General features: G+C 39.1%; 1 protein-coding gene across 1 annotated transcript in view; it reads right to left on the bottom strand.

The window, feature by feature from the left end:
* Positions 1-396: 396 nt before the first annotated feature.
* The window catches only part of LOC149467031 (vertebrate ancient opsin-like), a 197,084-nt gene continuing 179,433 nt past the window's right edge, over positions 397-18,047 (bottom strand). Inside the window, exon 4 of the mRNA XM_089672387.1 lies at positions 397-1,764. Within this exon, the coding sequence (XP_089528513.1) occupies positions 1,489-1,764 (276 nt within the window). The 3' untranslated portion in view covers positions 397-1,488. The remainder of the gene's footprint in view (positions 1,765-18,047) is intronic.

Genomic DNA, 18,047 nt, shown 5'->3' on the forward strand with positions numbered 1-18,047 from the left:
GCGTTTTCTCTCTGGGCTCTTGATTTGCCTTTCTTGGTGAATGAGAATTGCATAGTGGCATCTATGGATAGACTGGATCCTACAGTCCCACATCCTGGATTGTAATACCTAAAGCTTGCAGGCTGCTCTATTGGCCACAGGGATCTGGTGAGAAATTCATCTACATGTGGTGGAACACTTTGGCCTCTAAAGTTTTTTGTCATGCAGTTATACTTTCAAGAATATGGCGATTGGGAATTATCACGAATACATCAGACTTTATATTGATTATATGTATATGTTAAATCACATGGGTTATATGTATATGCCAGATTTATTGGTTTTGATTTGGTGATTTGTTTTATTCTTTTCAAAATTGGTCTAAGGTAATACATGGTTTAAGTACTATCACTTTCATTTAAAGGGCCAGCACCTACATTTATAGTTTTAAGAACTAGAGATATACATGTGTCCTTTATATTGGAAAATTAGAATTTTTAAGCTGCACAATTTTCAACTTGTGCAGCACAAATTCTGTGTCATTTAAACATTTTTTCCCCACTAAAAATGGTTGGAACTGCGCAGCATTACACTATTTACAACCTACAAAAGTGAATGATGAGAACTGCTATAATGGTAGTGCACAAAGCTTTATTCCACCCCAGTCACCATGTTTCCCTGCATGCATCTTTAGTATGGTGTTACAGTGGTACCTCAGTTTACGAACGCCTCGGTTAACGTAATTTTCGGTTTACGAATGAAAATCCATTGAAAATAATGCCTCGGTTAACAAATTTTTTCGCAATACGAAGCAAGTTTCCCCAGAATACATTGCACCTGGGAGGTTTCTAGTGCCGCCGCAGTGCATGCTGGAGTCTGTGGGTAGTCTGTGGGTAGCACATGGCGTTGAGTGTGGAGGTGTTTTTCAGTGCATTCCTATGGGAAACCACGTTTCGGTTTAAAACTTTTTCGCAATACGAAACGTCCCGGAGAACACAATAAATTGTAAACCGAGTTATCACTGTATTTCAAATCAGTGTAAGGTGAATGAAAGTAAAATGAGAACCCCTGTACCTGATTATAACTGTATAACTTTTATCATTAGACCTAAGGATTTGACACTACAGTCTCTTTTCTCTCCTCCTGGTCTGGAGCTCAGAAACATCAGCAATGCTTAAGGATGATACAGACACATTGGCATATGCTTTGGTGTATCCATCTGGACAACTCAGAATAGGCACACCCAAGCAATTAACACATTCGTTTTATTCTGAATCTGCTATTCATAGTGAACACATTTTAATAGCTTTGCAGATGAAATAATCCTCGCAAGTTCATTAGCCTTTGAAAACAAAAAACACTGAGCATGGGGACCCAGGCAAGGATTTGCATGTGTACACATAGTAAACAATCTTTTATGACATATTAGGTTTTCCTGATGGGAAACCATGCTGCAAGAGTCTTTTTCTATGCTTCAGTGTTCTGCCAGCTTTCAAATTGAAAAAACAATTATGGTGTATAATGAGCCACCAATGTAACAGTTGGTTTTTGTTGGAGATGCAATGTTTTTGTCTCCTGTTGGCAATAGGTGACTGGCTCTGCATCAGCATTGGAGTTTTTGTCTTCTACTGAGGTAGGAAATTTTGAGGAAGCAGCATTGCAGGTCGGGTTTTCAGGGAGTTTACGTGTTGCCAAGCAGATTTTGGTGGTTTTGGAGGAGCCTTTATAACTTGAGGTCTGAGGAGCACTGCTGCAGTGAAGTAGGGCAATGAAGCATCTATAGAACTGAGAAGAAAAAAATATTACTATACCTGATAGATACTGTATCTATGAACATATTAAAATAGACTACATACATAATTCACCTAATCTACCATTCCTATCTTTTTGGATTCTTTACAGACCTGTGTATCTAGCTCTCCTAAAAGTTAATGTGCAGTGTTCAGATAAATTGAAACACAGTTTTTCTATGTGCAAGATACAATACCAGAATATTGTTTTAACAGTTACATAGTTAGTCTGGCTGAAAGAAGTCCATCCAGTTTCACCATTAGGGGAAAAAAAAAAGTCCCTCCTAGATTGTTAGCTCCGAGGTTCAGGGCCCACCTATCCCTCTTGTATTGAACTGTATTGTTGCTGTATTGTCTCCCATTATATTGTAAAGTGCTGAGCAAACCGTTGGCGCTATATAAATCCTGTATAATAATAATAATAATCCTATACCCATAGTTGATACAGATGTAGGCAAAAAACCCAGAAAAGCATGATCCAATTTGCTCTTGCAAGAGAAAAAATGCCTTCCTGATCCCCCGAGAAGCATTTGGATATTCCCTGGATCAACTTTACCTATAAAGGTTAGTATCCAGTTATATTCTGTGTATCCAATAAAGAATCCATGCCTTTTGTAAAGCAATCCACTGAGCTGGCCGGAATCAACTCTTGAGGGAGTCCATTCCACATTTTCACAGCTCTCACTGTGAAGAAACCTTTCTGTGTTTGGAGATTACATTTCTTTTCCTCCAGATGTAAAGAGTGCCCCCTTGTTCTCTGTGATGACCTCAGAGTGAATAGCTCTACACCGAGTTCACTATATGAACCACTGATGTATTTATACATGTTGATCATATCCCCCCTTAATCTGCTCTTCTCAAGAGAGAATAAATTCAGTTCCTCTAATCTTTCCTCATAGCTGAGCTCCTCCATGCCTCTTATCAGTTTGGTTGCCCTTCTCTGTACTTTCTCCAGTTCCACAATGTTCTTTTTGTGAATTGTTGCCCAAAACTGAACTGCATAAAGTTACAAAAGTAAAATAATTAGTTACAAAGTAAGCTGGGTTTTGTAAAAAGACACATCTCCATTAAGTTCAACCTTCCATCAATACCTGTGTTGGTTGAAAAAAACAAAAGTTTTCTGTATTATCTTTGGAATAATGAGTTTATTTTAAGCATATTAGCTATGTACTGTATATCACTTAAAGGTCTTCTTTTTCCACATTCATAACACGAGCAATTTTAGTAAATTTTCATTTGGAGATTCCCTTCCCTGTAACCTCCCTGGCGGTATTCCCAAGTGTAGCCCGGGGTAAAGTTTCAGTACCAAAAGTGGTAACCCCGAGCTACACTCGGGAATACCATGCAGCGTTGCTCAGGGATTCCCTGCAGCACTTACCTTGTCCTGCGCTCCCGTGATGTGTCCCCTGCAGCGTCCTCCGGCCAATACCGGCATCCGTATTCCGTGTTTCGGGACGTACGGGAGCCGGAGATGGCGGGAAATTTGAAAATTTTAAAAACTGACATTTTCTAATAAACTAAAATCAGATAGTAAAACATTACTGTTTCAAAGCATTTCACATACATTTTGTCCCTACTGCTTTGTCCTGTGCCCTGCCTGCATTTTTACCGTTATTTCTGCCTGGAAACTTAGAAAAGTCCATGGTGTCCAAAAAGCATCCCTTTAGGTCAAAAGCTGTTTAGACCAGCTAGAGAACATCGATAGTAAATCAGAACCACTTACAGAATTGAGTGATGATTTGTGGGGAAATTCATCATTAGACACTGAAAACGATTCTGCGACTGAGCTCAGCGATGTGCGAACTTGGCGCTATATTTCAAATTTTAGTGTTTTTGGTTTGATTATATTATTGAATTAAAGGTATTATTATATTTTTTTTAATGATTATTTATTAAATTATAATTTATGATTTCATGTTTCAAGTTTTATCCTACCCGGGATGTTTACTAGACTCTTGTTCAGACAGATTTCAGTGAGTTATTCCTAAACATTACATGCCTACAATAAAAAAACAACATATTTCCATGCAAAAAAATTTACCACTTTCAGCACAGAAATATGGACATAATCAGACCGCTAGGGAGGTTAATTTATTTAGTTGTCTGCCATTAATCCCTCTACAAATTGCAATGTCCTGCTTATGATGCTCTACCACAAATTGTAATTTCAGCATGTATACTTTTAGCCACCCATTCACACTTGAGTGTTTTTCAGCTCAACTCTTTAGTACACCTTACTAAGCAGATTCTCATTCTTTCTAATTGTCTCTGTTCACACTTGTACACTCAGTCGCTCAATGCACTATGCACAAAAAAGGACATGAGCTTTTTTTGAACATATTCAGGAGCTTTGGATCTCATAGATTTTAATGAGAATGCCTGTAAATGCACAATATGTGCATTTTTGTGCATGCGTTTATGCCTGAAGAATTATGCTCCTATTGAATTGCTCTCTTCCCTTTCTCTAGTCCATAATAACAACTCCTGAAGCTTGATGTACAATAGCCTGTAATAAGCTTGAAAATGCCTGGAAAAAAAACACTTTAAAATCACAAGGAATATACTCTACTCAGGTATGAATGCAGGTGTTGAATATGGAAGCAAATACTTGACTTGTTTCCCTTGTTTCTCCTTTTGATACATCTCAAATTATTTGCTTTTGCAGCTCATGCTTGGTATTAGGCACTGCTCTTTAGCCAAGGAAATAGTATTTTTAGATGGACATTGGCAATCTCCATATTTCTTTAGTAGAATTTTATTTTAATTATTCTACATCAAATTTCCAGCATTCCTATTTCATGTATTTATTAATGTATTCCATCATTTATTAATGTATTCCATCCAGCAGCTCAATATTAGAAAGGCTCGTAAACATTTTTTTAATGTTTTTGAAAAATCCAAACTTATCACTACAATAGCATTTCCAATATTTAGATGTAAACTTGATAGAATACATTGCACTCTGTAATTTTTTGTATATCTTCATTTATAATTTACACACTACAGGAGACAAACTTATTGGTCAATTGTTTCCTGGATCCAGCTTTTAAGACTTCTAAAACAGTGTTCCCACCTTTTAGATGGCTGGCTCCTAGAATTAACCAGGTTAAAAATGAGTTCAAGAAAAGAAGATATCTATTACAGAATTTTATTCTGTAAAATGTAGCTACAGTGCCATGAAAACGTATTCATACCTCTTGAAATTTTCCACATTTTGTCATGTTACAACCAAAAATGTAAATGTATTTTATTGGGATTTTATGTGATAGACCAACACAAAGTGGCACATAATTGTGAAGTGGAAAGAAAAATTATAAATGGTTTCCAATTTTTTTTTATAAATAAATATTTGAAAAGTGTGGTATGCATTTGTATTCAGCCCCCTTTTCTCTGATACCCCTAACTAAAATCTAGCGGAACCAATTGCCTTCAGAAGTCACCTAATTAGTAAATAAAGCCCACCTGTGTGTAATTTAATCCCAGTATAAATACAGCTGTTCCTGTGAAGTCCTCAGAGGTTTGTTAGAGAACATTAGTGAACAAACAGCATCATGAAGACCAAGGAACACACCAGACAGGTCACGAATAAAGTTGTGGAGAAGTTTAAAACATGGTTAGGTTATACAAAAATATCCCAAACTTTGAACATCTCATGGAACACTGTTCAATCCATTATCTGAAAATGGAAAGAGTATGGTACAACTGCAAACCTACCAAGACATGGACGTCTACTTAAACTGACAGGGGGGAAAGGACAGCATTAATAAGAGAAGCAGCCAAGAGGCCCATGGAAACTCTGGAGGAGCTTCAGAGATCCACAGCTCAGGTGGGAGAATCTGTCCACAGGACAACTATTAGTCGTGCACTCCACAAATGTGGTCTTTATGGAAGTGGCAAGAAAAAAGCTATTATTGAAAGAAAGCCATAAGAAGTTCCATTTGCAGTATGCGAGAAGCCATGTGGGGGACACAGCAAACATGTGGAAGAAGGTGCTCTAATCAGATGAGACAAAGAAAAACTTTTTGGCCTTAAACAAAATGCTATGTGTGGCAGAAAACTAACACTGCACATCACCCTGAACACACCATCCCCACCGTAAAACATGGTGATGGCAGCATTGTGGAGATGCTTTTCTTCAGAGGTACAGGGAAGCTGGTCAAAGTTGATGGGAAAATGGATGGAGCCAAATACAGGGCATAACATGACAAAATGTGGAAAAGTTCAAAGTGTATGAATACGTTTTCATGGCACTGTAAACCGAAGATCAAAAAGGTAATATACTGCAGATTACCAGTCACTAGATGTATTGGCTGCATAAGTTTTCCTTTTTAGACTCTTTTTCCAATGATTTCATTCATTTATCATATCAATAACATGCTTCTTGTCCTAGAGTGATAACACTCACTTACCTTACAGGAAGAGCACTGTTGTCACCCTTGAACAGGAAGTGGGTTAGGACTACAAAACACCTCTCCCTCTCCTCATCTACCTCCAACATAGAAAAGAGCTTTTTCTGTGGTCCACAGAATTGAACTAAGAGTACATACTCGTTGAATTTCTGGAAGTTTTTGCTATGTTTAAGGCCAAAAAAAGGCCAAATAAGAGAAGTTTACTGTTAATGTTTACATACACTTTAAGCACACACAAGGTAGGATTTCATTTTTTGCCAGTTGCTTTATCAAACTTATTTTTTAGGATGAAACAGCACTTTTTCCTGTTTTAGGAAAGTAATATTGAAGAGGGATCTTGGTACACCTCATTTAATATACTTTATAGGACACATCCATAAAAGCACAAGCAAAAGAGAAGCTGAAAGAAAGGTAATGGGTCCATGTAGGCAGGTTGCTTATGGTTAGTTTTAGCCAGTTTGCTGCCCCGGTTGGGAGGTAGTTAATTGTTGGTGGGCTTTTTGGGTCTGGCCCTCTGATCCTGTGGTATATAAAAGGGACAGGGGTGAGGATCCCAGAGGTCAGAGGGATTGGAAGGTCTCAGGGCTTGGAGCCCCATCTGCAGTCACCGGTCATAGAGTTGGAGCCTGTGTCAAAATGTAGGGGGACTGCTGAGATCCATAGTCATGGACTTCACTTGCGCAGGTATGCTGGGGCAGCCAAGCCTAAGGTAGGGTCTAGGTTAAGGACAGACTGTTGCCTTTCATTGATTGTAATGTTGAAGTTTTTTAAGTAAAGCATTGAAACATTTTAGTGCCTGGTCTGAAGTTATTCGAAGGGGTGTATGAAAGTAACAGGCACACCACACAGTCTACAACTGGCATGAGTAAAGCACATTGGGGTATAAAGACAGTTTTTCAAAAGCTTAACACAGAGTGGAGTATAAGCAAGTGGTGACCAGGGGTAATGGAAGCTAGAACAAACAGCCTGGCATATTGCGTGTACCTGGGGCAGGTGGGATGGACATCTAGCAGTGAGGGGATCGCTGTTGGCACTCTCCCTGAGGAGTCCATCTCCCATAGCAATGGGAGCAGATCAGTACCACAGAGGCACTAGGAATACTCACTAGGTGTGGAAGAGGAATAATTAATAAAGTGCACGGACAAGATCCCAGCTAGGTGCAGGGCGGGATCCTGTTCTGTTACTGGGAGTAAGGTAACAGAGATATGCTAGACAGGTGGAGTGGGCAGAGGCTCAGCATGTCCCTCCTAATTGCAACAAGTTACAGTGAAGGTGTGCATTGACACAGGGACAAGAGAATTAACTGGAGTACAGTTTATTGTTCAGTGTACACAGTGTACTGACATCTCTAAGTTGGATGCCTGCCTTAAGGTTAACCCTGAAAGCGGCTTCAGTCTTATCACTGCCTGATCCAGCCTTGTATGTTGATGGGTCATTGATGGTTCATATGTTGATCATTGATGAGCACAGCACAGTAAAGATACCCCATGTGCAAGGTGACTGACCCCGTCCAAGGTGCCTAGCGTAGCCCAGATGAACCCACCCTGGGAGTAGTCCTCTTATGAGACCCACACTTGGTGCTCAACGAGGAGAGAAACATGGAGAAAGTACCACCTTACTACCCAATCCTGCTGCATTCTGTAATTATAACACTTACACAAGGCCCCAAAGCAGTATCAGTCTATAAAATGAAAGCATATAAACTCAAATTACTTGTAGAACCCTGTACAGTCACACCTAGAGATCTCCTGTGGGACTATTGGGATGATGAAAGGTTGATTGTCCACTATTTATGCTTTCCTTGTCGATCCACTTACTAAGCTATCTTATATGACTCAGTGGGAAATGGGTTTGAACATTTCTTCAGATTTGGACACTTGGCGGACTACGGCCAATGCTCTATCTAAAATCTCAATTAATACTACTTTTATCGAATCCAATTATAAAACGCTTCTTTGCTGGTACCTAGTTCCTACACATCTTGCTAAAATGTTCCCATCTGTGTCCCCTAATTGCTTTCGACATTGCGGACAAGAGGGTACTATGCTCCATATATGGTGGGAGTGTCTGGTAGTTCATAGATTTTGGATCCGGATTTTTAACTTCATTTATTTGGTAATGGGATTTAATATTCATAAATCACCGGAAGTAGCCTTATTTCATTTGTTGCCCACTGATATTCCCAAGAAATCAGTTAAATTAATCCTTTATCGTCTGTTGGCAGCATGAATTACTATAGCTAGATGTTGGAGACAGGCATCCATTCCGCTAGACTTGGTCAAACAGAAACTTAATAGGATTATGATAAATGATAATTTCTTTCATCTCGTTTGTTTTTTTTTTCTCTGTTGTATTCTTTACTCTCTTCTTTGATTTTTTTGTTAAATTTTTTCGGTCTCCTTATTTTGTCAGATGACTATCTGAAACTGCCCAGGTTTACTGACTGATGAAATATGTTCTACCTTACTGGGGTTGTGTTCTCTTGTTTACAAAATCATTGGTTGCTGTATTCTTATATGCCTATATACTCTATGAATCTGTTTATTTTACACAACTCACCATGTAGGTGGGCTATGTTTCCTATTTTTCTGTATACACTTTCTACAGTTTTTCAATAACAATATTGAAATATAAAATGAAAGAGTAATTTTCAACATAAAAAGTTGGTATAAAACCACACAAAAAATATATTATACACAGTTGTACAAACAAAGTACAAACATCACTGTATCATGAGGAACTAAGCTTGACAGCATGGAGTTAAACCCCACAGCTAAGCAGAGCCTATTTAAATATAGCAAGACACATAGAACCTATTGTGCTAGTAATGCCAAACAAGTATATTGAAATGCAAAAAGCATAGTCTAACAAAGTTACCAATAGTGGACACCTGGTAGCAAGAAGAGGTGGGGGTACAAACAACCTTTATGGGTTTATCAGGTGAGAATTGGACTTGCTAACGACAATAAAAGGAACAATATAAGCAAAATTTACAAAAATAAATTGTATATTTTCCATTTAGATATATTTGAAGATGTACACATAGAAATCCGGGCAAGATGATATTGTGTGGGCTCTGTTTTAACTGAAATCTCTTTCATACTGTAATATGTTAGATTGAAGGGTGGCTTTCACTAGTTTCTCTCCTGATCTATGTTGGATAATTCACAGAAGCAGGAAATAATGTTGTTACAAATGATACACCCCATAGTAATCAAGTACTTTATCACCAACGTGCAGCGAGTAGCTGTTATAAGATAACCATTTACAGTGAAGACAAATGGATCCAAACAATATAATGCTTCCAGGATCATTTTAGATATATCATACCCAGATAATTGATCAGGATAAAGGCAAGTAATATAACATTTTATCTAGTATTTGTCACTAAACCAGTAAAAAGCTGACATTTTTAGGAATGTTTGCTTAGTTATCAGGAAAATCTTTACCTTTCCCAACCTTCATATATAGCGTACCTTTTCTAAGCCTTCAAGAAATGCAAGTTCTGCAAAGCCTTAACTATTTAAGGCACAAGATTACACATCTATTTTCCTTGTGGCCTATCATTTTTCTTCTTGAACATCTTAATAATGAAAAGAAAAAGGTGCTGTGGGTTGAAAAGAAAAAGGTGCTTTCAGGTTTTCACGTACTGACCCCAATCTTCCCAGTGTATATGTTTTTCCTGTGTGTTGTTGGTGGCAGGCAGTTTCTCCCCAAAACTTATTTCAGAGAGCTTAGCAGCTTACCTTAAAGGGTAATTCCACTTTTGAGTGAAAAAATATAGCAAATAAAAAATAATGTAGCATTTTAAATAGCTAGGCAAGCTTTACAAGCGATAATATAATTTAATGTACAGTAATTACAAATTTACATTCCATTTCAATCTGCAGCACTGTAATTTTTTTGTAAAATCCATTGCAATGTGGCAACCTGGGGATGTATAGAACACCTCCGAAAATGAAATTTCCTGCTTGCATGATTTGCTCACTGAACAAATATACGTTAGAATTTAGGCATCTTCTTCAACAGAAATTTCATTTTGGTGAGATACTCCATAAGGTGTAATTATTTTGAAAGGGATTCAGACACTGCAACTGTACTCATCAGAACACTGAGGGTGCACCTGCTGATTATAATGAACCAGACCCAACCATACAGAATCATCAAACAAACAGCTATTATCTTCAGGGAGGAACCTGCAACAACGTTTGTTAAAATCTTAGCAATGTGCATTGATCACCCAGAGGGGATAGTTTTTTTCTCAAGAAAAGTGGAGTTTCTCTTTAATGTTTCAAAGGTTAACTTCTACACACCAGCAACATGTCAAAATGTTGACTAGGACTTTTTATAGCTTTGGAACCTTTTGTTTGATATGTCTTTATTTGAATTTATGAGAGGCATATCAAGTAAACAAACTGCTAATTTTAGAAGCAAGAGCTTCATCAAACAATTGTACCCAAAATGGGTAAATGTATAAACTTAAAGGGTAAGTATGCTTCCACAAAAGTATACTTATAATTTTTTTTCTCCAACCTATGGCTTTAACACCCTTCTCCCCCAACCCCTACCTACATATTTACTTTTCTTGCATTTGTAACCCACCACAGTATGTACATGTTGATGGCCTGGAGCATCTTCTTGCTGTCCACACATGTACAGTAGAACCCCACAGACCAGGGGCAGACTGACAACTCATGGGGCCCCCGGGCAATAGGGGATCATGGGGCCCCTGTGTCCTTGCCCAAACTCAAAAAAGCCTATGAAAAAAGGTACCAGGGGCATCTCATGAGGCCCCCTACTGACCCCAGGCCCTCGGGCAGTGCCCAAATTTCCAAATGGTCAGTCCGCCCCTGCCACACACAGATGTGGATTTCTCCTGACATAGGAGACTGCCCTATAAAATCTATGAGATTCTACAGAACATGCAGAGACCGTGAAAAGAAGAAACAGGCTAGCAGGACATTGCAATGGGCTGCTGCTGCTATAGAAACTTCTAGGTAATTAAAGTGTATGTAAGCCCTAACATGAAATTTCTCTTTTGCTCTCTTTTGGTCTATTAAATATACTTTTAAATGTGTTTTGTTATATCAGTTTGAAAAATGCAAAAACAATAGTTGCTCATCCAGCTAGAAATCTTGTGAGCTGATAACTTTCTGCATTCTCTGCCTCAGGACCTTTATCAGACTCAATGCCTGCTTTCTCTGTGGGCTAAAATACACCATTCCCTGTTATGGAGAAATGAGGGAGGTGTTCTGTAGTCATAGCACATTGTTAAGTAGTCCTAACATCCTCCCCACTCGCTGTCCTAGAATGACAATGCTGGTCAGTATAGTTATCACCTTATTACAGGAAATGTGTTAATGATAGGATTATCAGGTTAACCAGTTCCGCACCACACTATAGCAGAAATACTGCTACACAGTGGCAGAGGTGCGCAAGATCACAGTTATATAAATTTTGCAGTTCCGAATAGGGGGCCATTCACCATTCGGGTCTTGGCTGGTGATTACTCACTGGCACCTGGTGATCACCGAGTATCTCCGACGGGGGAAGAGACCTGTGTATAAAGAACACCGATCTCTCCCCTGTCAGCTCCTGCACACTACTTTGTATAGCTCTGCATAGCAGAGCCATACAAAGCAGTGTGCTTACAGTGGAAAGCAGTCACACAGCATACTGTGAAAAAGGACACAGCACACAGTTAATCCTTTGATCACCTCACATGTTAACCCATTTCTGCCCAGTGCCATTAGTACAGCCGGTGCTTTTTGTTAGCACTGATCACTGTATTGGTGTCACTGAGGATGTCAAAGACATGTAGCAGAATAAATTTTGACCTAAATTTATGATAAAATTTGATTTTTTAAAATTTTTTTACTGGACATGTTTATTAGCAAAAAGTCAAAAATATTGTTTTTTCTAAAAATTTACAGAATTTTTTGTTTATAGTGTAAAAAATAAGAAACTCACAGGCGATCAAATACCACCAAAAGAAAGCTCTATTTGTGGGAAAAAAACGACATAAATGTCATTTGGGCGCAGTGTTGCATGACCGTACATTGTCAGTTAAAGTAAAGCAGTGCTGTACCACAAAAAATGGCCTGGTCAGGAAGGGGGGTAAATCCTCTGTAGGGCAAGTGGTTAAAAAGTAGAAAGGCATGGCAAAAATTAAACTAATGTAACCACCACATCTAAAAACTGCTAAGCTGAAATGCTCTAAATGTGTGCTTTTGAGTTTACAAACACATCAACAGGAATTTACACACAATAATTGAAATTCAGTAGATTAGATAGATAACTGTATAACTTCAAAAAGATGGGCAGAATTGAACTAGGGCTGAAATACCATAGCTTAGAATAAAAAGAAAGAAAAGAAACTAGAAAAGAAAAACTAGAAAAAAAAGAGAAAGTGATAAAGAGAAAAAAAAAGATAGGCGATAGGGCTTGTTTGGGAGTAAAAGAACAGAGCCATAGTTTAGCTTCAGGACTTGTCATGTAGCCAACACAAAGGAGGACAGATTCAAGACTGAAAAAAGAAATAAATGGGTTACCAGGTTAAATGGGTCCCTCATGTGCAATTGAACTTTTATCTTCAGTAGTGCAGTTATTGCACTGTTTTACTGTTTGAGCTGGCATTCCCTTGAAATGAAAACTATGTATCCTAGACCTCTTTTTCTTGGCACAGAACATTTTTCATTTCATACACCTGTGATTTACATGGAAGAAATGCATAATTTGACATAATATACAATAATCATTATTATGTGCCTTACTATAGCCTACTAGACATAATTTGACATAATATATAGTCATCATTGTTATGTGTCCTACTATAGCCTAAACTGCCCGAGTAATTCATTGACAGGAGAACTGCAATTTTTTTAATGTTCTTCACACATTCATAAAAAAAAATAGCATAATCATAAAAAATGGTATAATCAGCATAATGACACTAACCAGAAGGGTGTATTTCTCTTTGTATTTGAAATTTAATGTATATATGTGTGTGTAGTGACCATGGGGGTTATTTTCTAAACCTGGAGAGTGCAAATTCTGGTGCAACTCTGCATAGGAACCAATCAGCTTCCAGGTTTTATTGTCAAAACGTAATTGAACACGATAAAGTTAGAAGCTGATTGGCTACCATGCACAGCTGCACCAGATTCTGAGTGGTCCAGATTTAGTAAGTCTCCCCCCCATATTTACTCTTTACATGTGCAGGATTTGTTTCCTATGTAGTAGTACTATACAGTGCTGTGCATCGCTAATCTTTTTATCTCACTGCAAGTCTACAAGAAATGATCTGAATGAAAATAACAGACTTCTGGCAGTTTTTAGTAGCATACACAATCATTGTCATAACCACAGATCATGTGATATTTTGCCAAGACTTTAGGTCCAACCAGGTAGCTCTAAATCAGCACATTATTATTCATGGCACGAAAGAGGTACTTTTACAATAAAACTGGTAATTCTGCTGTGTGCTCTGGTTAGTAATGTGAATTTTATCCTCAGGTCCACCTCAATTCCTTAATAAAATGTCAATACATTCTGCAGTGCTTTACATAGAATATTCAAACCCATGTAAGTATTTTTAGCAATAGTGATCAGAGAAAATAAAGCTTGAGTTGAGTTTATCTGGTAAACCAAAGATGAATGAACATCTGCAAAAATGTGCATAGGGGGGATCAGGGGCGGACTGACAACTCATGGGGCCCCCGGGCAATAGGGGATAATGGGGCCCCTGTGTCCTTGCCCACACTCAAAGCACACCCAAAAAAGCCTATAAAAAAAAAAAGGTACCAGGGGTATTTCATGGGGCCCACTGCTGACCCCGGGCCCTCGGGCAGTGCCCAAGTGCTTGAATGGTCAGTCCGCCCCTGGGGGGGATTTACTAAAGCTGGTGCACCCAGAGTTTGGTGCAGCTGTGCATAGTAATCAATCAACTTCTAACTTCAGCTTGTTCAATTAAGCTTTGACAATAAAACCTGGAAGCTGATTGGTTTCTATGCAGAGTTGGACATGATTTTGCACCCTCCAGTTTTAGTTAATTACCCCCATAGTATAATATATACTGTAAGGGGTAGCATTTTACTCTTTACTTTACACACTAACCCCACTTACTGTAAAAGAAGTTATTGAAAAATAGAATATGTCTGCAATATTTTATAAGCAACATATAAGACAGACATTTCCAAAATATCCCTCATTTCCCAGACGTTTTCACTTTTAAAACACTGGATTTATAAAAGAGTAAATTCTAGTATCCTTTGATTAATCTTGAACAGATCACAATAAAGTAAAACAATTTTTACCAAAGAAAGGTTGGACTTGTAAGATACCACACAAATGAATGAACCTCTCATTTTACATATACAAGAATAGAATAATAATGACATTATTATTATGTCTGTTCCTACATTGCCTAAACCTCCGTATGTATTACCCCATATACCACTGACAACTGCTACGTTTACAGTTGCCCATTCTCTGATAAGCAATCCACAGTGGACTGATTTTCAGAGTCTGGCATTCAGGAGACAATCCTGCCACCTACTGAATGCCTGTTTTTATTTTAACTTTTTTTGCTGCATGACAATGTTCTAGGGGACTAATGCACCATAATGCATGCAGATACTGCTGTCCTGGAATTCTTCTAATGCAGCAATCAGCTTCCCTGCACAAATTCAAACAGGAAAGCTAACTATCATTAATTCCATTAAAGGTTCTCATTTTTAACTGAATCCCTGATGAAATGGGAGTTCCTCTGGCCCACAAAATGCATTGGCTGTCTTTTGGCACAATATCAATAAATGATTTTGGACTCCTTTATCTTTTGGTCTGCGACTCCTTCCATGCATGCACATTTTTTTTCTGGTAACCTGCTGAAATACCCACTGGAGGGTAGTCTTGTCTGTTGTGAGCAGCCTAACCTGAGCTACTGGGCTCTTCAAATGTTTTTTGCCCTCTCACTACTTTGTATAAACTCACATCAAAGTTCCAGTACCTCTTGGATGCCCTTTTTTTTTCCAATGGAGCCATTAACTTAAAGGTGCTACCTGTTAACACAGCATGCCAGGAATGTAGTAAGGGGGGGGTTCAGGGGGGTCCAACCCCCCCCCCCCCACAGAACATCCTACCAAAATTTCCAGTCAATGTCCCAGCTACAGGGCTGCTGATAAAATGTGTCAGGGGACACAAGAGACATGAAACTCTAGCTCCAGGCACTTACCCCGCATCTCCTGCGAGGTCCCCATGCTCAGGATAGATGCACACAGATACAGGCAACTGACAGTACACAGCTGAAGGAACTCAGACTCCTCCTCGGTTCTGCCATATGAGACAGCCGAAGGGAGACCAGGGAAGCAGACGTTTTCCTGCCTCTGTGTCGCGCTGAATCTGAGGTCTGGTAGGTAGAGTGGCTGGGGAAGTTTTTTGGTGGGGGGTGAAGGAAACAAGGTGGATTTACTTTTAGGGAAGGTGTGAGTTTATTGTGGGGAAGTTTACAAGGGAGTGGGTAACGGTTTTCTACTGCGAGAGTAGTTTGCTTGAATGAAGGGAGGTTTTCTTCAGGGTTAGGAATCTTTGCTGGGGGGTTGCTGACTGAGGGAGGTTTTTTTTGCTTAGAGATAAAGGGTTTAATTTTGTGTGGATATTTGATGAAAGAAGGTGTTTTGCAGTTGGGGATCTTTGCTTGGGGGGGGGGGTTCTTAGGAGGGAGAGGGAGACATTTTTCCTTTCAGTGGAATTCTTGAGGGAAGGTTGTCTTTCTTTAGAAGGGAGATTTGCTTGGATTGGCATATGTTTGCTTTTAGGGGGTTTCTGGAGGAAATGGGGTACATTGGCCAGTAATTTCTGCCTGGCATAGTAGGGACGGAAGCCAGACTGTAGTGGATCGAGGAGGTTGTTATCAGTGAGGTGGGCGCTTAGGCGATTGTAGACTAAGCGCTCAAGGAGCTTGGAAGTAAATGGCAGCAGGGAATGTGGTAGTTTGTGTCACAAATCTCTATGTTGAAAAAAGTGCATGCAGTTCTTCTTTGCAGCCCACACCACTGCAACACAGTGGTATAACCTGAGTATATAACAAAAGCAAGTTGTTTTTTTATTGGAAGCCAGCCAAACACAGTGGATCACTGTTACCAGTAATCGGATATGATGTGATCGCTATGATTAGTAAAAGTGATCACATGATTACAGTGTAAACACCCTGTCATGAATGGCTTACCTTTACTGAACAGCTTGTTTACTATTATGATCTGTGATTGGGCCAAAGCAATCACATGGTACCTTGCTACCTGTATCATGTGATTTGCTTAGCCAATTACAGATCACAATCAAAAGCAAGCTGTTCATACTGTTCAATGAGAAAAAGGACATTATGCAGGATTGTGACCTGGAATAAGGAAACACGTGCTGCAAAAGTGACTGCAGAGCTCAATCTCAATCTTCACGGGACTGAGATTTAGCTCTGCAGTCACTTTTACAGAAGTTGTTTTCTTATCAAAGGGCACAATCCTGCACAATGTCCTTTTGTCTTTCTGTCAGCTGACCATGTCGACCCCGCTTATGCTTATCAGACGACGTTTTCCCAGAAACTGTATATGCCGCCATTACCTTTGCTACTGTTCCTCATGACAAAACAAATTAATTGGCAACTTCAATCACAGGCACCAGCTTAGCAGGCACCAAGAATTTGCTCTCTTTGAAACTCAGTAAGTTCTGACATGACATATTAGTAGAAGCACACGCAGTGAAAGACGAAGTGAGGCTTCCCACCTGTTAACTAGGTGTCTCATCACACAGGGGAAGCAAAAGAATGTTACATCACTTCCGCTTTCAAGGTGAAACATGACATCACTTTCACACCTGCAAATCATGTAGTGTTTCCATTGTCTTGTCTCTCTGCTGTACCTGCTGCATATTGTTACACAGTGAAAATACTGTATGCAGTAAGAACCAATTAGACCTCATATTTAAAACCACTTTATGTCCTTATAGTGCTAAAGGAAAAAAATAGTATGGATTCAAGTGAAAAATTAATTCAGGAAGGATATAGCTGGTCTCTTTTAAAAGCCTGAGGCTTTCAGCTACACAAACACTTAGAGCGAATTTTCACTAGTGTTGCACTCTGAAGAGGATCTGAATTCAGATTGCCCTTCAGAGAGCATTTGGCTTGCAGTGGGGAGCCTGTGTTACTTCTTCACCACCAGTTCTAATCACCTTAAACCACCTGCACTAGCATGGCACAACCGTGTGCATTGTGTTCTTGCAGGGTGCCCCTATTCAGCTGAATGGGTTGCGTTCAGCAGGTGGTACTGCCCACTGAACACAACAGGGAGATAGTTTTTGCTGTGCTGCAATGCAAAGCCTCATGACTCCACTCCGCTGCCACATGTTTTTACCACCCCAAAGATAAGTGTAAACAATGCCTTCACTTTTGAGAGAGTTGAGCCCCTCCCCCTGGAGAAAAAATATCTACGGCCCTGTAACACACTGCATTACAGTGGCTGCAAAGTATCACAGCCATGGCATATGAACAGACCCCCTCAGATGTGGCTCAACCACCTGTTTTTCCAACTATGTATGTGCAAGAGGCCAAGTGGTATACAGGACATAGATTCTTCAGTCCCTTTCTCTGCATCCTCAGTTGCATTGGAGATGAATGAACAGGGAGTTCTCCATGGTTCTTTTATGAATAAATGATTGGCACCAATCGCGGAGTATATTTATTATTTGTATATACACCTGGTATTGAGTATACTAGTTGGCGCAGTGTATGTGTATATGTATATATATTTATTTATTTAATAAAAAAAACCCAAAACATTTTAAATACATATTCCTTGATTTATATATTCTGTAATAAAAT

This window comes from Staurois parvus, unplaced genomic scaffold (assembly GCF_062004578.1).
Source record: "Staurois parvus isolate SC_StPar_1 unplaced genomic scaffold, SC_StPar_1.0 ptg000126l, whole genome shotgun sequence".
Taxonomy (NCBI): domain Eukaryota; kingdom Metazoa; phylum Chordata; class Amphibia; order Anura; family Ranidae; genus Staurois; species Staurois parvus.